The sequence below is a fragment of the Branchiostoma floridae genome, chromosome 10, assembly GCF_000003815.2.
Source record: "Branchiostoma floridae strain S238N-H82 chromosome 10, Bfl_VNyyK, whole genome shotgun sequence".
Classification (NCBI taxonomy): Eukaryota; Metazoa; Chordata; class Leptocardii; order Amphioxiformes; family Branchiostomatidae; genus Branchiostoma; species Branchiostoma floridae.
In genome coordinates this window covers 3,667,022-3,693,249 of record NC_049988.1, presented here as the reverse complement: position 1 = coordinate 3,693,249, position 26,228 = coordinate 3,667,022, and the positions used below count along the sequence as shown (strand labels likewise).

At 40.5% G+C, this 26,228-nt stretch overlaps 1 protein-coding gene and 1 long non-coding RNA gene across 2 annotated transcripts; one reads left to right on the top strand and one right to left on the bottom strand.

The window, feature by feature from the left end:
* Positions 1 to 1,640: 1,640 nt before the first annotated feature.
* On the bottom strand, positions 1,641 to 14,803 carry LOC118424167 (sphingomyelin phosphodiesterase-like). Its single transcript, XM_035832704.1, has 15 exons — positions 14,689 to 14,803; positions 13,678 to 13,822; positions 12,531 to 12,627; positions 11,817 to 11,906; positions 11,051 to 11,212; positions 10,821 to 10,944; positions 9,822 to 9,922; positions 9,109 to 9,281; positions 8,388 to 8,498; positions 7,770 to 7,938; positions 6,933 to 7,012; positions 6,056 to 6,241; positions 5,248 to 5,344; positions 4,575 to 4,663; positions 1,641 to 3,739 (listed from the first exon to the last, which is right to left on the bottom strand). The coding sequence occupies exons 2-15, from the start codon at positions 13,818 to 13,820 to the stop codon at positions 3,565 to 3,567; spliced, it is 1,797 nt and encodes a 598-aa protein (XP_035688597.1). The 5' UTR covers positions 13,821 to 13,822; positions 14,689 to 14,803; the 3' UTR covers positions 1,641 to 3,564.
* A 7,634-nt stretch (positions 14,804 to 22,437) lies between these two features.
* On the top strand, positions 22,438 to 25,702 carry LOC118423750. Its single transcript, XR_004832106.1, has 3 exons — positions 22,438 to 22,918; positions 24,191 to 24,299; positions 25,111 to 25,702. It is a non-coding gene; the product is annotated as an uncharacterized LOC118423750 (long non-coding RNA).
* Positions 25,703 to 26,228: the final 526 nt, after the last annotated feature.

Genomic DNA, 26,228 nt, shown 5'->3' with positions numbered 1-26,228 from the left:
TTGTTCTCTGTCAATGGTTGATAAAGTTTAAAATCTAACGTATTGAACTATCAGTAACACAGTAATATGTTTAGCATATATGTACATTACACTTTTGCTGGATAGCGTGTGTAGTCCACTCATGATTAATGACCCTTTCATTGTCTCAAGAGGTTGAAAGTTCAAATATCTGTTCAAACTAGACTTATCCCCACCATTGTCAGAGCTCATCTGATATGCTCGCTGTGTAAACAGCTACTAGAAATTAAGGGTCCCAATCCTTCAATGGTTGTGTTTAGTGTCAAGTAGCGCTGTTTTCCTTTCACATTCAACCTGTTCATACTATCCTCCTTTTCTATCACGATCAGTGAACTGAAATCAGTTCTATTGAACTTAATAATATTCGTTCGAGATCACTTTCACACTGTGCGTGTCTGCGTGAACGACGGTGAAACAGGCCTTCAATATCCTTCACCGCTTACAAGGCCTGGCGCTAAGTAAACAGACTCGGGTTGCAGCCTGTAAATAATTCACTTTACTATGGCTTGTTTGAACAATTTGATTGGCATTTAGCCTAACACTAGTGGGCTGACTACAATACATGTATATGCTTTACCTGGTCAGAAAATCCACCGTTACACGTTCTCTGACCTGCCCAAGTCCTAACAGAGCGGTTGTTTTGGTTACGAGAAAGTACCGATCACAAAGTGCATTTCATCACTTGTAACTTTAAGTTTAGTTAGACTATGATTTTGAGTAGCTATGTATATGGGGCGACAAGGAATGTTTTCAATGACCGTAAAAGCGCCTATATCTTAGCCAATTTGACGAAAGCCTTGGGCCTTTTCATTCCAAACGGCCTCTCACGAACGCAATTGATTACCAAACATATAAGGTAACACTACCAAACAACAGTTTATATCCATGACCACTATACTTAGCACCATGGGACGATTGTTCATTCAAGTACAACTGTTGCACAAAGAATTGAAAAATATCCCCACAAAATATCTCTAGCGATAAACAAGAAAAACTCACCTGCACTCCAGCCAGTTTCTGTCCTGTACCTAATGACAAGTTACTACATCTTGCTAGGCACGCACGTCCCCAAGATGGCCGATCCGCAGCGGGCATAATTGCGCTTTTAAGTTACTTGGTAACACCTCCTAGGTGACATGAACTGAACGAAACTGACGGGTGAAAGGTCACATCGTACATTTGACAGCAGTTGAACCTGGCTTCTAAAAGCACTTCTAGCCTTACAATGTACTCTAAGGACGTGGGAACCTCATGCGACTGGAAAACCTTCGTCTTTAGTTTAAGGTGATGACGGAAAAAAAGCCTAAGGTGCATGAGACAATTGAAGTTCTACCTACTATAATATAAATTTATTAAAAATCTTACGGAAAAATTTATCTTTCATTCTGACACTTACGGTGACTTACCCCTATACCATATATGTCCCCTACAAACCTAAAAGCAACATCGAAAACATAACCTCATTGCCGACGGTAAAAACAGTTTTTGTTTTACATTCATAGAGATATTCAATCAATTCAAAGATTTATTTGAAATAGGTATCAATGAAACAGCACTCTAACTGGCACTGTAATCATAAAGTAAAACAAAGCTACTTGAAACAAAAACTACATGGGGCACAGTTAGTGCACAACAATAAAGTTTATTCTGTTTTAAAAATAACAAAAGTCATGGCAGTAAAATGCAAATAGCTCATAAAACATGTGAAAGTGATTTTTCTCAATATGTACAATCAATTCTGCAATCATTAATCAAAGGTGGGTATTGTAGAATTGATAAAAACATTAAAACATCATCATTGGTAAATGTGCTTACACATGACGGGGTTACAAAGTCTTTGTTTTTGGTCATTTTCTACTTCATAATTTGGATCTACCTTGTTGCACTGCACAGCAATATTTATCACATATGAATGCATCTTTTGCACTTTTCAGATCTGCTGGGAAAAACTACTATTACTTAAAGGGGTGCGTCTTACCGATGGCTTTCACATTGTTCCCCTACACTGGAAAAATGTAAGGAATTGACGCAAATATGTTGATGATTAGTGAACACAAATATCAATGGAGACTTAGATTCCGAATATTCGTAGTCTTCGAGCCAAAATCCTACAATAAGTACCTTTGAATTAAAATCTCAGACAAGATTTAAGAACCATATTGAATATCATACGAGAAACATAAGAACATGCAGCATATTTGGACACACAAGAGATCTTCAACCTAACTTGTTGTGATGGCTACCTAATCTTATTTGCATCTCATGTCTTGTATATTTGGGCCTATCTTCTATTCAGTTTTATTGCTTCAATTCTCTTCTAAAATAAACTGTCTACCAAACAACTGCTAAAATTGCTAATGATGCAGGTATTGTAATTGTGTACAAGTAGATTTCACTTAAAACAAACATTGCCAATCAATTTATGTTACATCAGGCATTAAAACTTCAGAATAAAACATAATACCAGGAGTGTACCAAAAAAAAAAGTATACTTAGCTTTAAGAAGTTAAACAAATGATCCTTTTGTTGCTTGTGCTTCAGGCACTTTTAAAAACATACTGAGAGCATTGGCATGTGTCAATGAGGTATGTATTATTACTTAAAGGGTAATTGTATACATTGGAAGGTGTTGGTTCTCAACAAACAGTAATAATAAGGCTCCACCCTGAGGCATTGCTAAAAAAATCAGTTCTACAGGAGCATTACAAATGATGGCTTGTTATAAAAATACACATAGAACTTGAGCATATGGCCATTCAAAATGATAGTACTAAGTATGTTATGATAACTTTTTTATTTGTCATTTATCAGCTTAAAAGATAGAGTATTACTACCTGGGATAAAAAGTACAAAATGCAAGCATGGGAAGTTTGATTTCTGAAATGTCTAAAAACCAAATCTGAGATAGCCAGTAATTTCAAAATTCTTACTCCTTCCTCCACAACAATAACAATAACAATCATAGACAACAAGTCAAACAATAGCAGCTTTTGAAATAGTTCATTGCACAATGGTGAGTCATCATCAGTAACAAATATGAAATAATTGTAATGAGTCCTATGATCAGATGAGTAGTTTACTGAATTAAGTAAATTATTTCCTTTTCCTCAACTCAACTCATTTGAAAATTGTATACTGGAATCAATTAACAGAGTAAGTAACTGTACATTGCATAAATATGGTGGGGGTGAGTCACATTACAGAGAAGACTAACCCATTGCACAGTTCCTATAGCTGTCATTCAAAATAAAAAGATGTAAAAATCTATGCATTTTGTCACAAGTAATAACTTTCTGATATGTTATTATATAAGGCAGTCACTTAACTGTAGAAGCATTAAAATATTATCCTGTAAGGCCCTGCTCAAAACGCTGAAGTGGATCCCCACAAAAAAATAAAGAGTGGAGGGCAGCAAATGACCTGGTAGAATCATCGGTGACCAATGAACTTTGAAGCAAAGGAGACGATGAAGACGAAATTCTACAATAGAAACCCTATAAAAAATTTGTTCTGAGACTAGAAATTTTGTCCTGAGAATATTGCACCTCAGCAGAGTCTGTTGGCTGTCCGATAGTTCTGCAGGTCCCTCCATGTGACCTCGGGGGTCAAAGTGCACATGCTGGGGTCGTCGCTGCGAGCCGTCTTCAGGTCACAGATGAGGGCAGTCCTGCACTTCTGATCACAGGCTTCAGCTGGGTAGGACTTGTAGTAATACCTGTAGGATAAAACCATACAGTCACTTGGTTTCTAGAAAATATCATAAAGTACCTTACTTTGTGGGTTAGATCCCCACTCGAACATGGTACATACTGATTTCCCTCACAAAGCTTGGTTCAAAAGTCAAACTCAGGGGAAATACTGGAGAAACACACCCAGCAGAAGAGGAGATATATCCCCTTTGTTTCCTAGTCATAGGGTTCTTTATGTTTGCTTTGGAGGATACATATCCAAAAGGTTTCTGAGGCTGTGATTCCTATGTGTTTCTCATTAGTTTCATTAACAATGGCAATCAATCACTTCTAGGAGAAGAGCATAGCAGACAACAGGCTGGCAGGTCCTTGTGTTTCTGTGGGTGAAGTAATTGGTCATGGATATTAGCCATGTTTTTCATTGTCTTTCACATGTGTTTCCTTCAGTCATACATTGGAATCACAATATTATCGAAAAGTGTCCCAGTATGTGTCTACTGCATGACTGAGCTTTGCGATTCACGACTTAGTACTCAGCACTAAGGAAAGAGATACATGGAAGAGTTGAACAGACACCACTACCAGTAGACTACTCCCTGCTGTGGTGCTTGCACAACTCTGGCCAAAGGCTATAGAGTTGGAGATTGGTACCATCCTATTCACCACAGATTGTGAGAAGGACTTAGACTTTCCAAAAGTAAACTTCAGCTAACATCAAATCTTTTAGAGTTTATTCAAATCAAGCCATTGATACAAGACTTCTGTAATGTTTTCTTATACAAAGCATACAAATCAGTGGCAATCTTCTTCCCCCTACTGATGTTGTTTTTCTTGCATTAAAAGAACTTTGAAAACACTCACTTGTAAAACGTCTGGAAGAGTTTATCGTCTTTCTCCAGCCTCTGAACAAACTTGTCCCAGTCTGCAGGAGTCATTGACGACATGTTATAGGCCTCCTGAAGGGTTAAAGTGATACAGTTGGATTTATTATTCTCTTAGTACTTATATTTTACCAGAATCAAGATATACAATATTACATACATTAACCGGTATGACACATACATCTATACATAGGCATGTAGGCATGTAGGCTCTTGCTGTTTTTGAATGTGTTCTGTATCTGTATCTGTACAGCCAGTATAACTGCCATTTGGCATACTACAACAGGTTCAGTATCTGTAAATGCCCTTTGGCTCTTTTTGACAAGCACAATAAACAGAGCAACAGTCAAGAGATGCAAGGTGACCCTGGCAAGGAAGGGCTGACCCTGGCAAGGGAAAGACGAGCCTGGAGACAACTCTCCATCTTTTACCTTTTCCCTACAATGACCTGGAGGTCAAAAGACTAGATAGGTTAAGGTAATAAACAATGGACCACAGCTTAACGTCCAGTCTTAAGCCGGACAACAACCCTTTCTGGTATGCATGTTGGGTGAGCGACACAGCCAGAATCAAACTCACGGCTTCTATTTCCAGAGGCAGGGCCTCTAACCACTGGACTATGCATGCTAGCAAATAATAAAAGACAAAGCCACGTGTACCTTAGTGTCATACTCCAGCTGCCAGTTTGGTTTGTCTGTCAGGTTGGCTTCTGTCAGGTTCATGATGTAAGTCTGCTGGTTCACTACCAGCATGGAGCTGGGGACAGGAGAAAGACAACATGCTTTTGAGAATGGCGTAGCATCAAAGATTGAGGTTAGTCATGGATTCAAATCTTCCCATTTGTGGTTATAGACATTATGTACTTGGGAAAGGTACCAAGTCGACTTTCCTTGTTCCTCCCAGGTGTAAAGCCGATTGGGTACCTGACTTTGGTTGGGGAGGTAAAAAGTGCTGGAAGGAGAGGGATGGACTTCACCTCCTGATACCGTGCCCTAGACACAGTGGATAACAACCCACTGCCCCAATGGCCTGAAAAGGTCTATTATCACTTTAACCACAGGGAGATGTATCTATAGCATCTTTTTACACTGTTCTTGCCACTATATCATGATGCAAGACTAGGCCATGTTAGACTTCACTCTGGTTTTTAAAATTCTAAAGATACAGATATGGCAAGTAGCTTATAATAAAAGCATAGGTCAGGCAAAAAACTTGACTATGCCTGTATTCACCAGGTAAAACTGTTAGTGCATCAAGGCATAACCTGATCCTCTGGCTTTGTTTTCATTACATTTTTCCAGTTGAGCATACTTTTTCGGAAATCTTGGAGAACCAACAAATTAAATTGGTGTGGCCTTAGGCACTATTATAATCATGTTCAGTGAGCACCAAATAAGACTTTCTGTATAAAAAAATGACTCCACCCCTGAAGTGTTGCCAAAAAAGGAAAGGAGGTTACCATCTTACCTGCCAGTATAGTTCCCGTCTATTTCATACACTTTGTACCCAGGGTTCAGATACTGGTAAGTCGTGACACTAGGCCCGATGTACGCGATGTTGGTGGGCCTTGTACGATTCTTCATGTCGTAAAACAGCTCAAAATGGTCGCGGTGGGTGTGTCCGAAGAACTGGGCCGCCACTGTGCTTTCATACCTGGAAAGATATAAACGATTTGTACAGTCTGTGCTATTTACATGTAACTTCTCTAAAAAGGCTATAATTTGGCAGGTGTAGCATGCCAGAACATACTCTAAATATACACTCACTGGCATGCTACAGCTGCATTGGTTGAATGGCTGACTTCTTATTTTTTAGTTTCTCTTTCCTGATCCATGGTAAGGCCTTGTAGCAAGGTTGAAGTGGCTATGTTTTGGGGAGGATTCGAATCAGGGGATTTTCAAGGATTCAAGCTCATTCCAGAAAGAGCAAAGAGCTCCCCCTAGCTGCTCACTTCTGATGTGCAGACAACAGTTACAGTGCATCAATTTTCTGAAAGAAAGCAATGTTGCCCAGTCTTGGCTAAAATATTGCACCATTTAAGTGACATCTACATGAACATCCAGATTTATCATCCATCATGATAATTAGTACAACTTTTATATTTACTGACACATCAGACAGACAGTACACCCAAGAACATGCTTTGAACCGGGACGGAGGCCGCTACCAAGTACCTTTGACCGGTTGCTCACATCACACTTCCAGAAGATGAAATGTTCTTACCAGTTGAGTTTTCAGTTGTCTCAAAGAAGAACAGAGGGAAATCCGGTGAGTTCAAACATTGTTTTGGAAGATAGTTCTGACTAGTTCTCTTTAATTTGCAGTTCTACATAATCATACAAACCTGTCAATGATTCTGTAGTAGTTCCAGCTCCATGCCTTTAGACAGTTAGTCCCTGGGGGGATGTGTCCAATAATGTGTACCTGAGGTGGGGCAAAACAAGAACATATTTAATCAACACATTGCATCTTACAATACAAAAAAATACCCCCAGGTGCTTCTGAGGGGGGCAGAAGAGAGCACCGGTAAGACGGATGTCACGGTAACGACTTGGCAACGGCCCCGACTACCAGCTGAACAACCGGCATCAAATACACTTTCAAGTAGCATTGTAAATGTGGAAAAGTGTGCAAATTTAGGATTCATCAAGATCCAGCAGGCAAAAATGGGTTGTCTGAGGCAAAACCCAGAACAACGCTCGAGGCATAAAACCCTCGGTGAGACGGAGGAGGTTAGGAGATGGGAAGAAACCCACAGTTCTCAGGACCTTCATGTAAGTGGCGAGCATCAGACGGCCACCCCAAGCTCTGACCTAGTTCCAGCGGCAGGACTGTCTGCCAGCAGCAAAGAGATAGAGGCATTACCAGAAAGCACAAGTTAGCTACATAGCCAAGGGGCGCTACCAGAAAACATCAGGGAAGCAGTCATCCTAAAGTCAGCACAGACTTAAAGCAAATCATCCTCCTAGAACTGACTGTACCATGGGAGGAACGGGTAGAGGAGGCCCAAGAGAAAAAAAACTCTAAAATGCCTGGTCTGGTGCAGAAGGAGTTGGACAGCGGGTGAAGAGCACAGTGCCTCCCAGTGGAGGTAGGAAGCAGAGGATTCATCTGTCAGTCAAAAGGACTCCTGATAGTACAATGTAGCATGCAAAGTGATCAAAAGAGAATGAACTCTGACCTTTTCCCCTTTGTCCTCAGCCTGCTGCAGCTGTTGAGTGAGCCACTGCAGCTGGCCTGCAGGGTCGGTGGTGTTCAGCAGCAGCCACCAGTTGTTGGTGTTGCAGTAGTTAGTGTTGATGGAGATCAGCCGAAGCCCGGGTCGAATTAGTATCGAGTAAAAAGCACCTCTGTGATGGGATAAGAGAATATAAAGTCATGAACATTAACTTTATAGACTGATAGAACCCATGTTCCCCCACTTCATACAACTAAGTAATATAGACAAATTCATATTCCTTATGAATTTAGACAAACCTTTAAGCATATCTGTGCATACGTTTTCAATATCACAAAGAAACAAGAAGAATTCGAATTCACACAGTAGAATAGGATTGTAGATTCATTGTATATAGTTCATGTATCTTTTGTTACGACCTGTACTGAATCAAGTGGGTATGTATGTACAATAAAGGTCTTCATTCATTCATTCATTAACAAGGACACACACACATGCACATAGTTACATATGCATGTATTACACACAAATGTACATGCACATGTACACACACTAAGACACACTTGTAGTACACTCAAGGTTCCTACTACATGAACAAGGTTTACACTAGCAAAGACATACCTTTCAATGTTTCTCTTGGTACTGACAGGTGTCCAATGTGTCCATGTTTCAGCCAGGGCATCGTACAGCCAGGAGATGGAGTCTTTACCAGTGATGAATGGAGGTGGGAAACTGGGAGGAAAAAATTATTTTATTTATCAGAATACTACAAAAGTAAGACAAGTAAATGGCCCATCCAATAACAACAGCAAATTAAGATAACACATTGTAATAGCAAAAATGTCTCTGCTCCAGAAAAAACACACATGCTAAACCACTTTGCACACTGTCATTCTGAGAGTTCAGCAAACATGGAAAGCTTCTGGGTTTTGAAACAAGTATGAAATAACTACTGTTTGACTATGATTAAGGAACCAAATTGAATGACATGTGTAATATATACGCTGGCAACAAAAATAAAACTCCAAATGCTCAACATTTCGGCACTAACAGTTGAAGAAAGTCCTTGACTTCCTAGTCTTGTTACATTTTATTCATCAATGCATTAAAAGTATGTTGACTTGTATGGTTTCTTGCTTTATAATTCTAGCTAGTCCTGATGACTGTGACACTTGGCCGTACCATTAGAAGGTCTTCGAATGGACCAATATTTTACTCACTTTATTCTGTATGGAAGTATTTCTTCTCTTTTCTCCAGTTTTGCTGTCAGAGACCAGGACTTACAAGCGTACAGGAATACAGAGGTGCCCAACGAGCGTTAAAAAACATTGAAACAACTCACCTGTCGACCGGTGAGCTCTCATGGTTACCTAGGGCAGGGTAGATTGGGATTTTCAGATACTTTAACATCATGTCTGACACGGTGTTCAGGACGTGTAACTGGTCTGTACGCGACTGGTTCCAAACGTCGTGTGCTGGGATGTCGCCTGCCCAGATGGCATAGTCGAACTGTGACTGTATGGGAAATACAAATTTGAGTTTTTACATTTTACCTTTCAGTCTACAGATTTGTGTCAGACCTACCCATAATTGGGGAGGGGGGTGATACATATTCTAATTGGAGTAATTTAACCTAAAAAATGCAGCAGCTACTAACATTTGGCCAGGGATGGACCTTTTGTGTGTGTGTGTGTTCTATTCCTTGAATTGTGAAATAGGGCTTAACATTATATAATGATGATATGCTAATTATAACTGGTATAGAACAATGCCAACATGTTGGAATGAACCCACAGAAACAGCAAGTTTTTTTTTGTACAGATTGTCCTCCTGACACCATAAAATGTATGTCATACAGTTAAAATTTGGTCCAACAGCCATGTCCACAAGACGACTGTTCAAGACGATCACTTTTTTCTAGTTCCAAATTTTTTCCCCATCTACACAAGCATTATAGTTACGAGAACACAGAGACAGTTAAGCCAACTTTCTCATGCTAACAGCTACACTGTTTACACAGCTGCTGATGTTTCTGTATATTGTGTCAAGTCCTACCTGTTTCTGTGCCAGGTGTTGTAGCAGGTTTTCCATTGTCCACAGTGGTGTGTCACAGTACCTGTAGTCTCCCCACTTCCCCGCAGGTTTGGGACCTCCCTCTAAACAACACAACACATTCAAAACTTTGTCAATAAACACTAAAACCTGCATAATATAGGAGTAAAGAATAAGAAACAACACACATTAGATTTTTACATTGAATATACAAGAGTGCTTTGATTGTGTCCTGACTTTGAGAGTGCTTCTACAGTTGGTGTTGTTTACATGACTTGGATAGGATTTTGAAATGCCAATGGACATCAGATACTCCACCAAACAGAATCCTTTGTAGCGAAATGGACTATTGTTTTTAGTACTCCCAATTCACAAGTTTTCACAGATAATTCAGTCCAGGTTCATGTCTGGACCTAGACCTGATCCGCTGGACCTGAGCCATACCTGTGCCTGAATTATCTCTACCGGTACCCATCCCTACTGGCTCACTCACCTTCACTGGCTATTTATGATAATATAAATCATCTAATTATTGGGTGGGCCTACTACTCATTCTTTCCAGCCAGGGGCTGAATTGCGAGGAGCTTACAATAGGCGGGGCTAAATCACAAGGGTCTGGAGCAAGCTGCCATTCGGCGCCACTCAGGTGACCTCAGTACGACAGTAATTGCCCCAGGTGCGGCCAAGGTACTGTAGGTTTTGAACCACTCACACTGCAGCATCGCACGTGTGGCAGGTTCTTTAACGTGCATGGGGTATGGCTCTCCCCAGACACGGGACCTCCATTTAACGTCCTATCCGAGGGACGGCCCTAGCCGAAGCTAGGTACTCATTTTCACCTGAGTAAGGTGAGGAAATCGTGTAAAGTGCCTTTCCTAAGGGCACAAGATCGGTAACACAGCAACCGGATTTGAACCCGCGACCTCTCAGTCATGGGCCGAACACGCTGCCGCTGCGCTACGCGGTCTCACAAATAATGGACAAATAATATAATGGACTTACTGCCTGCCGGGCTGTTGGCCCTGCAACAAAGAGGTTCCCCACAGTCTACATTTGCACCAGGTTTGTACAGTAGGTCTACATGGACATCAGACAAGAACAGCACTCGACTCACTGGAGCACCTGGCTACAGGGGTAGAAAAAATGCAAATCTCAGGCCATGCTGACATCAATATTGCCACTATTACTGTTACCATAGTTACTGTTACCATAGTTACTGTTACCATAGTTACCTTAGGAGGCTTGGGTGGGGTGACGGGTGGTTTGGGGGTGTTGGGTAGGGTGATGTTCCAGAAGCTTGTTGGGTCGTACGGGCTGCCACAGTCGTGCACAATCAGCCCACACGCTTCCTTTGGACTGAGCGCAAGCTTGTCAATCACTGTCAGGATCTCATGCTACAAGAAAAAAAGGAAAGAAATGTTTTTGTTGTTAAACTTTAGAGCCAAGTTGTTGCAGCTAAGCTTCCATTTTCATCTCCTAGTTCAATAATTAAGATCATACAAAATCTGAATTACATGTACTGTAGATGCAGAAACTTTCGCAGTGGTTTAATGTTTGTGGTTTTCGCGGTGGCCGCTTCACCGCGGACTTAAAAACACTGCGCACATTTTTCCATGGCAGTAAGAGACTACAGCGCATGGTGCTACCGCGAAATTAAAACCACCGTGAAAAGTCCTTTTTCCCGCTACCACGAAATTAAATCCCCACAAACTTAAATGTACAGTATACTAGCATATAGCCCCTTTGTATGCCAGTATTGTCAGCTATGCATCTAAACCAGCCCTGTGAGACATAGTCAAAATTTATTCCCAGAGAATGCATTGGCTTGCTTTTGTGTACTTTTGGTAGAATTTTAGCAAAATTTAAGCCTATTTCTGACCAAGCCCAGTATGATGAAACGGCTACATCCCTGAGGGGTTGCCAAAAAAATCCCCTACTATTAATTAGCAACAGTGAAAGTCCAGAACAGAAGAATGTGTCCAGACTAGGCAACCTTACCTTGAACAATTGCACAATGTAGGTACAGACTGTCTTGTCTTCTACATGGAACAAGATGCACAGCTTGGTGACCACTGTGGCTATTTCATCCTGTGGAGAAACACACACAAGCAGATAATTGTATGATTACAACTGTGTACCTCACGGGTGCAAATATATCAAGATAATTTCACAACTATTCTATTAATGTATAAGAAATGTCCCTGCCCCTGACGTGAAAAACAAAATCCAAAAGATATAAGGTAATGGTAAAGCTGTCATCTTTAACTGAGATGAATTAAGATGCTTTTACAAGTAGCTAGTGGTGCAATGCAGCCTCACTGCGACTTGTGTTTGCGGCCAAGCAGGCCTGGGCACCCCTACTTTCCTTGAGATTTGACACTTGAAGCTATCAACTAAAGCTTCCACATACACTGACACACAGGGACGCAAATTTTACGTCACCCTCTTAAACTAGTTAAAGGACTCGTACCCAGGATGCAAACGTGTTTATTATTTGAAGTAGCAGAGTGTGCAAACCACAGGATAAAGAACCCGTTCACACTAAATGTGAACGCAACGTGGATAGATTATTAAGTATGTAAATTTCCGATTTTGCCCCTAGTTGGAGGCTGTATATCAAGGTACACTGGGTCAAAGTTTGTGTTGTTCTTTTTGAGTGTGAACGAGGCGTATTGTGTGTCATTGAGTGTGCATCATAGAATGGAAGCTCACCTGTGACTTGTTTTGGATAAACAAACCCTGCACCACCTCCATTCCCATCTCACACAGACTGCACTTCAAGCTGCCTTCTAACTCTGGGTCTGACAGTCTGGGGAGGGAGGAACAAAGATGAACAACTTTAACATAGAAATGGCCAGGGAAAGTACTTCAGTTTGTATATGCCAGCAAGTATGAAACAGAATTATAAGCATAATGCACAAAGCAGACATTTTTACCTGATCAGAATTGAGTTTCTAAATATTTTTAAAGTTTGTCCACAACATATCATAAGAACAAACAAAATCATACATGCTAAGACTAGATCACTAAAGAGAAGAACAACCATGCAAAATGAAGCATTTGCTAAACAAAGGTTGTTTTGGTAACACTTTGCTTGTATCAAAAGCTGTATAACAAAGCATTGCCTTTAGAAGTTAGATATACAGAACTTGTAATAAAAGATGATGATGGTCAGTATATACCTCAGCTGTCTCCAAGTTTGTTTCTGTCAAACTCTTATATTTGAATTGTTTGGGGGCTCATGTTGTTAATCTTTATTGTTAGATCTGCCATTACAAGCTTACAGAAATGCCTTTTCATCAAATTTCATGTTATGATGTTCAGATTTTTTCCACCCATCCCAACAGGCAAATTTCTGTCCTGGGACGGAGGGACAGGTCCAGAAGACAGCCCTGAGTTTATAGTAAATTGTACAAAGCTGTATTATACAACATGTAGAGAGTGTACCTACTTAAAATACCAGAATTTCATTTAAGCCTTGTGGGAATGGCATGGTAGTGAAGCGACCAATCAGGAGATTGGTGTGGAAGGGGGTCTTGGCCCCTCCACATTGAGATTTTGACAATGTAGAGTTAAAAGTTGGCACTCTGTTTACATCACATGTAATTTGAAGGATTTTTTGGTCAGATTTGAATGGCATATCATCATTTTTCATTGCTCAGACATTGATTAGACATTGTTGAACAAGCAACTAATAGCAAAGCTCCACTACACTAGTTTAAAATTAGCATAATGGCCCTTATTTTAGCAACGTAGTGGTAACAAATTTTAGTGTAGTGGCCCATCACCCTAAAATGCACAAGCTAGAACCCTGATACTGGTAGCTATCAGTAATAATTAAAAAAGACAGCTGTGTTACCTTGCTTCCTGGATGGTCCTTCCGAGAGCATCCAGTTTCTCCATGTCATTGCGGACGTCGGAGTGCGAGGTTGGCGGAGAGGCAACTAGAAGGAGGAACGCACAGAAAAGGGCAGATCCCGCCGAGAACAGAACATACGCCATGCCTAGAAGTGTGGGAAACAGGGAACAGTATCTACATCTTCAGTGGGTTAATATAAAGGTGGAATGGATGAGATGATGACTTTGCCTATCTTTTGAAATTTGCATACAGCTGGGTATGGGAGGCTTTACACATTAAGGTTGATTGTTATTTACGACTCATAACAGGTGCAGGTGACAGGTGCACAGATCCAACCTCATGATATGAGGCTGGATCTCTGCACCTGTCACGCACTTAAAATCACACATGGTACATTGTTCAGAATCAGATTCATTTTCTCATTTTGAGGAATACTGTAAATGCAGAAATTTTCGCGGTGGTTTAATGTTTGTGGTTTTTGCGGTGGCCATTTCACTGTGAACTTTAAACCACCGCGGACATTTGTCCATGGCAGTTAGAGACTACAGTGCATGGTGCTACCGCGAAATTAAAACCACCGCGAAACGTCATTTTTCCCGCTACCGCGAAATTAAATCCCCGCGAACTTAAATGCATTTACAGTATCCAGATATGGCAAGAAAGGGGTATATTTGACAGCCATACAGACAAGAAGGCTATAATTTGTAGGTTGGATCTCTTTTGTCACAGAAATAAAAAAAAAAGGCTGAATTTGATTAAATCCACATGTTTTTTCTTCTTTGTAAAATTGAATGTCACGGTATGGACAAAAACAGTAAAATATCATTTCTCCCACTGAAAGATAGTTGTAATGCTTGTAGACACAAGCAGTATATATAACACCAACAAACTATTCACTACTTGGTGTACATGTTAGCACAGAAACTTGGGAGGGGGTGTTTTATAGTGATTATAAACGTTACGTAAAACTATATCTAAATCAAAATACCAGTTAAACGTGCATACACTTACCTCAATAAAGCTGGCCTCAACAAAATTGCAAGAAATTCCCTCTCACGAGCCACGAAATACGTTGTACAAGTTCCCACTCTGATCAGATATGTTTCGAGAATTTCCGGAACATCAACTTCAAAGCAGAAACCCAAATTTTTTCACCGCTTGTGACAGCAAACTGGGCCTCCGGTGTTTGCTAGAACTCTTTAGGAGTGGGCTCAAGCAAACAACAAAGTTTGCTGCCAAATTGCGTTACATAAAACGATATTAAACACACAATAACTTGGTAACAACCTTTCTGGACAATAAAAACACAACTCGGAACTGACTCAGCGTGGTTGATCTTTGAACTGACCAGCTGATTGGTCACATGCGTGTCGCGTGATCTCCTGGTTCTTCGGATAATGTTACAATATCAGAGTCTGTCTCACTGAGGCTATGTTATGTAGCCAAAATAGCATTTTCCGATAATCGGTGACAGCTATTTTATTGTAGGAAGAAATCTACTTAAAGTCGATAGCCATGGTTGAGACGCAAAGTAATTAACTGCAAACTTGTTGATTGTTGATTTGATTGCATGACATGTATGTACATGATCCGCGCGCAAAGCTTTCCTTCACAAGAATGGTGTTAAAAAAACACCCTGGCGACGCGGCTTCTGATGGATTTCAGAGTCTTTATATGAAAAAGAGGTTTATTTGCTAGCCATGCTCACAACACAGTCTTGCACGCATGCAGTGAGTCTATCTTGGGAGAAGCCTCGCAAACACAATTCAACGCTGTAAAAAGTCAAGCTTGCCTAATTCTGGGTAAATTCTGAAAATCTATACATATGTAGAGTGGAAGCCGCTTAATTGCACACCGAATTTGCCAGCGAATTTCGTTCAATTATCCGGCGTGTGCGATAATGCGGAGTTGGTCATTTGGACCGCATCACCACGGTCGGAGGTGGCCGAGAGGTGGTATGGGAGGTAGTACAACGCACAGTTTATTTACGTGTCACAGTAGTGCTGTACCTGTTGTGCTCCGGACGTCATATACATGTTTTCACGAAACATCGTACTGCAATGCACTTGAAATCGAAACTAAAAGTAAGTTACTGTATACGTTATGTAGCTTCCTGATAACGAAACTAAAGCATTGCACCGCCGAAGGCAAGTGTTATGTCCGTCTGTAGGACCTGAGTCGCTGTGTTGTTTCCAACTGGCTGCCAAGAACATAAAACCACTGCATAAGTATTTTCCCGCGACCCTAATTACGTAATTAGACAATGGACAGATAGAGAACATTTGTTATTGAGTATGTCATAGCAAGTTGTCTGCCAAGTCGTAACGCCGGCTTTGACAACCTTTAGCGGGCGGGCGTCTCTTCCTGGTGCCGATCCCACAATATCGCTTTCATTTGATCCCAATAACAATTTCATACATGTTGTCAGTATAGCGACTTCACAAAGGCCGTTATCGGCTTATTTGTCTGACGATTTTTAGCACGCATTTTCAGTCAATTTGTCGACGATGTTTGACAAATTTTCGTGCAATTATCCGGCGTTGGTGATTTTTGTCGTGCAGATAAGCGAAGTCACTAACAATGGAGTGAATAGGAGACGGTTTGGAATTTTGGGATTCCGTGCAATTACCAGAAGTGTGCGTTTATCCGAGGTGCAATTAACTGGCTTCCACTGATTTACATTCGCCAAAAAGGTTATATTTGGGCGTGTTTAGTCGCCAGGTGACACCCTCTCTATTTAGAACCCCTTATACACATATCTCTGTGTGTGTCTGTGAACAGCATAACTTGATAAGTCTTGGATGGATCTTTAATGGTATTTGGTAGGAAATCGAAGGTCAAAGTCGATAATGGATCCCCTATCTACTTCCTAAGGTACTGCAGCGGAACTACCATTTTTATATTTCCTATTTTGGACATGTCACGGTCTTATTTTTTCTTAAAGTTGGGTAGCTCTTGGGACAGAGAGTTAGTGCTATAAGTTTGGGTCCCCTGGCACTTTTTTTTTTCGGAAATTGTTTCGAAGTTTAGAGGAGAATAAATCAAGGACGTTTTGACGGATCGTCATGCTGTTTTAGGTTTTGTAGGTCTAAGTGGAGCACACGTCATAAGATAATTATTATGTAAATCAATGTCTAATTCGCGTAAGTAATGTAATGGGGAAATTTTATAAATCCCTACATTCCATGACACTTGTCACATATGTAACTGAGAAGGACAGATTTTTTAAGGATATTGATTATGCAAATAGATACCTCATTTGCATAATTAATGACAGGATACTACAATTCTATAGTAGTAAATGATGGAAATTTTATATTTGAGGCATTACGATGCAAACTAAAGTGAAAAGTATTGAACATAAATCATTCGAACCGGCAGGGTACATCACATCTAATTTATGAGGAAACGCTACAACAGCCTTATTTCCTAAGAAATAAGCAGTTGTAATAAACTAAAAACCTATTCCCAAATCAAAAGTCACTTCAAACTTGAAAAATACCTTTCGTCAGTTCGCAATAAAGCTTTTGCTGTTAACATAACCAAATTAAGAACCAGTTCACATTGCTTGGAAATAGAAAAAGGTCGGTACCGTAATATAGCAGTCAACCAGAGGCTGTTGCAGATGAGTATCATTTCTAATGACATGCCCTACATATAGCGTAGATAGACAAAAATTAATGGATATGATCACATGTAAATCTAACACACCTTTACCAACACATGTACTTTCAATCAACTTATGTCATGTCCAGACTACATATCTTCGTATTTAGGCCAATACACATGTAATGCTCTAAAAAAGAGAGAATCTATTGTACAGTAACAGACCGACTTGTTTAACTTGCATATTACACTATGTCAATGCGCCATTTATGTTCACATTCCTATACTATACATGTATCTAGTTATAGACCTTAGACGAGTCATTGTATTGATTGACTTATCACCATTGCCTTACAATTGTACCATGTAGAAATGTCGTGCAATAAAGTACATTCATTCATTCATTTATTCATTTATAAGATAAGATTTTCATACTAAGATAATATTTATATGACATTTCACACCTTTTGTTCATCGGTACATATTTTTTCTAAAGCTACAAAATTCATCTTAGACTTGCGAGTCTTGACCATAGCATGGCCAGATCACTAGATATGGAAACCGAAAGTTCACTGCAGTACGGTGGGAAACCGATAGGCGGAACCATTTTAGAACTTGACCTTTATTTTCACGACCCTACCACATTCAATAATAATTAGAATCCATACCTTGCTTGTCGATTTATGCAGGCTACAAACAGACACACAGGCAGATAAACGGCACCGAACACATAACCTTTAATGGACGATATTACGTTTTAACGTACTGTAAATGCATTTAAGTTCGCGGGGATTTAATTTCGCGGTAGCGGGAAAAAGGACGTTTCGCGGTGGTTTTAATTTCGCGGTGAAATGGCCAACGCGAAAACCGCGAACATAAATCCACCGCGAACATTTCTGCATTTATAGTATTACGCTTGGGTTCTGTACATGTATTCGGTGTCAAGCTTTGTTGGCACTCCCCCACTCCAAAAGAGATATCCAAATGATAGCTAATTATCAACTATGCACTCTGACAATTTTTTGTTTTAGTGCTTTACCTTTATAACCCTAGCGCGGCAATACAGGTAGAATAATGCTAGGCATTATAAACATTTAGATCTCTCTCGCTCTGTAGACTTAAGATGGCCCAGGGCATATGAGCACTACTTTCAAAGTCCTGTAGGAAAATTGTCATAACTCCGTCATAGAAGCTTGAAAATGCCTGAAATTTGGAGTATACGGAAAAAAACAACTATAGAAATGCAAACATGAGTCATTTATGAAGTTACATGTTATGCATTTTGAGATATTACAATTTATTATGATGTATAATGTTTTCCAACAAAATGTAGTCTAGAAAACCATTCCCAACGCGCAAATTACATGAAAATTTTTCAGTACATACTGACATATGTTCCCTTTCAGAACAAGTGAGATTTATTGATAAACATGTTCCCGCTCTGTGAAAAATATTGATTTTTTCACATTTATGCATATAATTTTAGGGTACCTTTTTCTATAATCACCTTATAACTCAAAACAAAGACCATATACAATATATTCAACTACATCTGAGTGTAGAACAGGACATTTCCAGTGATTTAATTTCATTTTCAATCATTTTAAGTCATTGCTACCGTTTTCTACAAAGGTTTGAAGTTTGGATTATCAATTTCTACCCTGTAAGCCATGTTTTTAGCAAATCTGGCCATCACTCAAGTTGACAGGTGTAATTAGCATCTCATTGGGGAGTAATTATCTGTAATTTGCACTTGTGCCTTGACAAAAGAACCAAGATTTATTGTTATGCGTAGACTAGTTTGTTGGTATAATCAGTTGTATTGTAGCAAGATTGTTATTATGCTCATAGAACGACAAAAGTTTTAGGCTGTCTTAGAGAATAAGTCTCTCTATTTCAATTACATTGAAGATGGATTCTACAAAATGCACATCCAGAAAACCGTACAACTGGGCCGGGCATTTTGGCCCCGCAGCACGGCTACGAATCCCTGGGGTCAAGAGACTGTACTATTCGCCAAAAACTCAGATAAATACGCTCAAAACGAGTCCGACTTGGACTATGTTGCTGTCTTCGAACGGGGTTGGTTTTTATTGGGGGGGGGGGTAGATGCGTTGGTTCGCGATTTTCAACGTTATCTACGTTTTCTTGCGCCGGGAAAGGGATTTTGCCCAAGGAGCTTGGTTTGCCGAGGAAGGGAGTTTGCCGTGGCATAAGATAGCATCATTAGCTTGGGAAGGAAGGTGGAGGCTAATGAAACTCCTCACTAATACTATCTTATGCCACCGCAAGATCTGCTAGGAGATAAGTTATATAGCTCAGATATTAACCTCCTTGCTCAATACATTACAACCTCCTTGACTCAATACTGCCAAACTGGGGTATGAAATGACGCGATTTTGGTCCAACAATTTTTTCGAACGCACCAGAATAGAACAGAGAGCCAAATTGTGTGCTTTGAGAAGTAAAACATAACACGGGTTGCTATAGTTTGCATGAAATAGTGTATAAAACTGACCATGAGAACAACAAATCATTAGAGAATACTATGCAATCTACAGCCATAATGATTCTGGCCTGTCGCCATGTTTGTTATCATTACTGATTAGAATGTTTGCTTAGGGCTGTCAGAGTTAAATTGCCCATGATGAAGAGAATTTGAAATTAACCAAAATGCATGTACAGTATACTTCGATGTGTAAACATTTGTAGAAAAGCGTAAAAAAAGGGACACTGGTCTCCTCCTTCTATATTTCCCCCAAGACAATTGTACAAAAGTCGTGTTATTTGGAGGTTGGTCCAGGCAGACAACCATACATATGATCTAGGCCGACAAAGGAAAATAGCCACACTAATTCAACTCGTATGTTCTTTTCTTTTTATAGCTAAAACCCTATGCTTCCCTTATCAGAAACGCCCGTGTTGGTAAAATGCCCTTTCCCAAGCTGTTGGTTATATTGAGCAAAAAAGTCTGGTCATTTAGGGCAAGGAGTTTATATAGAAATATATAGGGTGTTTTCTATTTCATGTGTTTATGTTGTGTTGTTTCCTTTTGCAGTTTACCTGAAGCACTTCAAGTATGATGCATAACATTTTTGATAAATCCCGTGTTTACAGAGCAGCGGGAGTTGTTAAAACTTTCAGAAGCATATCAAATACTTCAAACATCTATCTGAGTATGAGACTGTGATTTTTCCCATCTTTTGTATGGGTTAGATTGTAGTTCTCCCTGGTTGTGAAGAAGGTAATTTTTGTCTGTCGTTCACACCCGGACGGAGACAAAGGACCAGACTACACATACGCCGTGGCAAATACAACAATGACTGCCCTGCTGTAATTTAGGATTGAACCAAGGAGATTCCATGTTTGCTGTGATTGACAAACTCAAAAGTGTCATATTTAAGTGTCAAATTTATGGTTAAAGAAAAATGAATCAATAAAGAAATGACGATTAGAAAATAGATTGAAGATTAGTCAAAGCGCGTGTATTCCCATTCAGCGATTCACAGATGTGTGTTGTTTCTTGTTTTGCCGAAGTCATTAGTGGCCATGAACCAGTATTCTGTATGCATAAACACAAGACTGTCTTGTCCTTCCCTTTGCACTTCCTCAGATTTTAGAAATTGAGTGCGAGCAATTACCTCACCAGGACAGATTAGCGCCTGATTGGGATGCAAAGTGAAGGCGGGACACTGGGCGGCAATTATCACTCAAACTACTGCATATTTACAAGCTATGTGCTCGCACTTGGCTCATTTCAATATTCAAGTACCTAATAATCATATTTAAATGAGTTATCTGGCAAGGCAGGCCTGGGCAATCTTAAGTGAATGGAGCGTATTGATCATTAATTGTTTATTCTGTGATCTATGCTGTACGCTTCATGTACTATACCAGCCAAGTCTATACGATAGTCTACGTAAGTCTAATCAAGTCTTTTGTCTCAGTTAAATTGTAGATACACTGTTGACAGACGGAATTACGAGCAGTATAAACAGTTACTAAGTAACACAACATGTCTACTGTATATCATTAAACCTCAGAGAATCGGCAGTGTTTGAGCAGTTCAAACTTGGCGCTACCAATTACTCATAGCTCATCTCACCAGCTATTGGTCGATACCACATTTAAATGAACTACCAAATATGGTCAAGTCACATGTCCTATTCCTAAAATAGCCTAGGGGCCTGGTAACACCCAAATATGACCCAAATACAAAATGCGCCATTTGTTCTATCCTTAGTGTCTGTTTCAAATCGTTTCAGTGTCTTCTTTCCAGTGTCCGGCAAAGTAATAACCGACTGAAAGAATATCGAGGCCGGATGGACTCGACTTAAGCAAGCAAGTAAGCAAGAAAGAATAGCTTAACGTGACCACCTTTTCATTAGGCATTTTGCAGTACACAAAAGAGGCGACTACAACCGATTTTAGATTGAAGACATTTGGAGAAAGAACATTTGTGGATTCCTGCGAACTTGCGAAAAAGTCTACAAAAGAATGACACGAGCAAACTATATTTCAATACACAGTATATTTTGCGGCGCGCGGGTAGCTGTGAACTTGAGAATATAGCTACCCAAGAACAATCAAGAATGTCTTATTCTACGGTCACATTTCCCCCGGCCCTGTCGGGAAATTACCGGAAACAAAAGTAAAGCTGTTTATCAAGGAATACGCTCAAACTAAACTCATCATGGCTTATTTGATGTTTTTTTGTGTGTGTTCTTTGGCCCCTTTAAGATTATATCATACTTTTAGGGTTCGTTCCAAGGTCTGCTTTACTATTCTCCAAGTAGAGGTTTGGTCGCGGAGATAGTTGTGATCTTGTGGAGTACCGGGAGTTTACTTGCCCCCCCCCCCCCCCGTACAAATTCCGACTTCTACCATGATACGACTACTCCGCGACCCAACCTCTGCTTAGAGAATACTGTAATGCATTTAAGTTCGCGGGGATTTAAAATTCTCTGGTAGCAGGAAAAATGACTTTTCTGCAGTCTAATACTATAATAGAAAAATGTTCGCGGTGGTTTTAAGTTTGCGGTGAAGTGGTAACCGCGAAAACCGCGAACATTTCTGTATTTACAGTATGTGTCACGAGATAACATCGTGATTGTCAGGACCAGGTCTCCCCTGTGATGATAACCATATGGACAGGGGTCGGGTCACACAGCCACGCCACGGTGGCAGTCAGGAGAGGACACGACGTGGGAGAGGACAGAGTAAAGTAGAGTAGAGTACTAGAGCTGAGGGCTGATAAACAGAATGAAGTTGAATTTATCAACTATATGGCTGTCACCTGTATTTGAACGTGCACGTGACATTCTGGTAGTGCAGCTGGGGTGGAGATGAGGCAAGTTCAACCAAGATAGAGATGGGAACTGGGAGATCGAGAGAACTGAGGACGTGGCAAGGCTACTGGGCCTGTGAAGTGTGATGGGTGAAGCGCGGGGCAGGGAGGCAGAAAGAACACATATAAAGATGCCTGCCGATCCCTGACTCTGAAGAGAACGCCAGCCCGGAGTAAATCTTCCATGACCACTGTATTGACACTCGGGGAGCGAGGCAAGATGCGGCGGGTACGGGCGGTGGAGGGCTTAGTGGGAAAGACATCTCAAACTACTCGTCAGAAGGAAAGGTAGGTGGACCGTGTTGTGGATACCTGTCTTGTACTGTTGTGTACTTTAACGTTACTTTACTTCATTGTAGTCTTAAATTTTTCGACACTTAGTTATGTGATTGTGACCCGGAAGTCTGAATATCGGGCAGCGATCCACCATTTTGAAAACAGGTTTAAGTTACGTAACGTTTGCGTTAACTTTTTTGTTCTTCCATAGTTTATGTTCAAGTTCATGTTTATGTATCTGTTCACTACGTAAACGGTTGTGTAGTTTTCTTCCTGCCACATGTCTTCTTCGGATTGTTTTGGTGACGTATAGTGAGCGAGAAATCCGCATGGTGTAGAGCTACATTTGTCGCAGCGGATTTCCGAGAAGTCTATATAAAATGAATTCCAGATGTAGCACAGCGTAGGGAAACGTGATGCATTCTGATTGGCCGGGCAGGCAACGTGGTCCGAGACGAGACTTATCGTAAACTTTCTACTTTCTAATGTTGTCAGTTTGAGGAGATCGGTACACCTATATCTCAACTATTGCATCCACCCGTTCCTTCCCAGATGTTTGTGCCCACATGCTTCCTAACAATGCAACAATTAGACTATTTCTTCATGTTGAATAGCATTGTCATGTGTGAATCAAACCAAGGAGGTTAAAATAATGTTAATCTTCTTGATAAAACCTGATAAATCTATGTAACAAAGCGTTTGGGGTGACGCCTAAGCTTACTTGGTGTTGCCTGGAAAGTAATAACCACAATGGTTTGAAGTTTGGCTGACATTTATAAAAGGTTTTACATGCCCAGAAATTCGAGCTGTACATTCCTACGTGAAGCATCGAACTTATTGATCACCCCTTAAGATTTATTGATGAGTTCGATCAGTATAAGTGTCTATCCTGGTTCGTTGTGCGAACTAGTTTGTTAATTGTAAAAGTGTGATAAAAAAATGATAATGACTTACTAAGAAAAATTTACAATTTACGTTGCTCTTTCCGGTTATCATATCTGTTATCTTGCCAATGTGCAAGAGGACGCCGAAAATTTGGTTAACGTTTCATCCACCTGCCTTCATGTTCCGCCGGGGTTCCCGGCCTCTCCAAATATTCTCTCCAAATGTTCTCTCTCATCCATGCTATGCTGGCCCATATTCATAGGATATTAAATCTTATTCTATACCTCTATTTTTGTAGTCGTCAACATTGTAATGTGCTGATTTTCCAGCCTTTCCAAATATACTCCAGTTGAATATTCCAGTAACGGTCAGCTGTTCCCTCTTCGTCCCTATCCGCAGTTACAGTGCCGCAGGGATACGTACTTGACGATCACGTCAGACGTTGGCGATTCCAGTAGGTCAATCATCGAAGCAGCTGCGGGTCAACGTCTTTCGGTATGTCGTCAAGGTAAGTAAGCACGATGTTCCAATGCGTCGAGTAACCAGAGTTCAACTTAGCACAACTTTAAGCCTGGGGCACAACCCACCGTACGTGCAATTTGTCCGTACGTTTTTTTGTGGAGGCCACGTCCGCCACGTATTCCTGAAAACGCTGAGGCTGTACAGAGCAGGTGCGTCGCCCGTACTGGCACGTACGGTGGGCGAATCCGCAGCCCGAACGCAGAGAAAGTTCTGCATGAACTTAAATTTCTACGGCGTGTCTGCGTGATCCAAAATCCGTCGGATTCCCTACGAGCTCTTACGGAGACGGTACTTACCACTTAAGGACACCAAAAGATTGCCCACGTTTTGGCACGTAGACAGCACGTATTTGCACGTACGGCGGGTTGTGCCCCATGCTTAAGGCAGCTAAGTCAAAATCTGTACACTACATTTCGGCTGACAAGGCATAAATAAGCTTACCTCACTCATGAATACCGAAGACAAATTTCAATTTCTACAGTGTTTTCTGGTTGTTACGAATTGACAAGAAAGAGAAGAGAATTGTTTTTGTACTTCAATTTTAACCTTTGTTCTTTGCGTGCGTTCTCCCTACGTACATCAGCTCCTGAGATTAACATTAGCTAACTGTGACGACCATCCATGTGGAGACTTAATCCATGTAGAACACACACCAACAGACGTACAGCGATAGTACCAAATTTATGAGGGTGATTTTACAATAATCCCTTATTGCTAGCATCACTATTATATTACTATAGTATAAAACTATTACATTAAACGGGTAAAACTGTGTTCTCTCGTGATCTAATGCACAGGCCAACCTACCGGACAAAAGCGAAGACGACGAGGTGTTCCTGACAGACGTATACCATGTCCATCAGGACGACACATTCCCGCCACACCCAACATAGAGACTCTTACCGCCACAAGGGAAGTAGGTCGAGTCCTTTCACGAGAAGTGGCCATCGCTGAGAGGAGCCAGAATAAACGTTTGTGCGGCTTGAAAATTTTGAACAGAGGGGGGCACATAACATCCAGAACAGCGCCATCGACAGAAGGAAGGCAACATGAGGGAAGTAGAGGCCAGTAGCAGAGCCAAGACGTGTAGCCGATAGATTTCGATCATACTTGTACATGTATAGAAAACCTGACATGACACCAGTTATAGAATTCACGGATTGGCTGATTGATTTACTGTTTGTATATCACAAATATGTATTTTAGTGTATACATTGTAGTAGTTTATTTTATATGTATATCAATGGACATTAGATGAAATAACCGTTGTTTCGCGGAGTGACCTGTCTGTTTGAAACACCAAAATTTGAACACGAGATGTAATGTATTTGTATGACAGAGGGTCAGAGAGTACAGTTCAGAAGAGAAAGACCGAGGTTAGCGAGGTCAGCATTACCATTATAGTAACGTCAAATTACCTTATATCAACAGTCTCCCGTGCCCAGTGTACGGAAAACCTTGTCTCTGCGTCATTCCTTTTCCTTTATTCTACCTGTACTAGCTGCCCTAGTCTTCAAAGCAGAATCTAAACAATATGAAATCCATTGGTTTCATGTCTTGTTTGAAACATGTGACTTTTTAACCTTTCAAAATCAGGCTTTACTTAGTCTGTATCTATATAGCCGGTATAACAGCCTTTCGGCGTAACACGCCAGCTTCAATTCCAAAGGACAACCACCTTCATATTTTATAAAAAGATATTGACAAAAATATGTGACACATTGGTCTTCATTATTTTTTGACCTCGTGAAAGCATATCATCCCACCTTGTAAAAAGCAAAGCTCGAAAGATATTGGCAAAAGCTGTGCTATATTGGTCTTCATTGTCTTCTTTAAATCACTCTATTTTTCTACCACTCAAAACCAGGCTCACTATAACTTCAAACGATAACAAATTCACAGCATTCCATTCCGT

What these genes read in the sequence shown, in the direction of transcription:
- LOC118424167 (XM_035832704.1), bottom strand. Translation starts at nt 13,820, where the DNA reads ATGGCGTATGTTCTGTTCTCGGCGGGATCTGCCCTTTTCTGTGCGTTC. An exon ending in GAGAGCTCACCGGTCGACAG is followed by an intron (nt 8,499 to 9,108) that starts GTGAGTTGTTTC and finishes TTTTCCTCCCAG; the next exon opens with TTTCCCACCTCCATTCATCA. An exon ending in TACTACAGAATCATTGACAG is followed by an intron (nt 6,242 to 6,932) that starts GTTTGTATGATT and finishes ATATCTTTCCAG; the next exon opens with GTATGAAAGCACAGTGGCGG.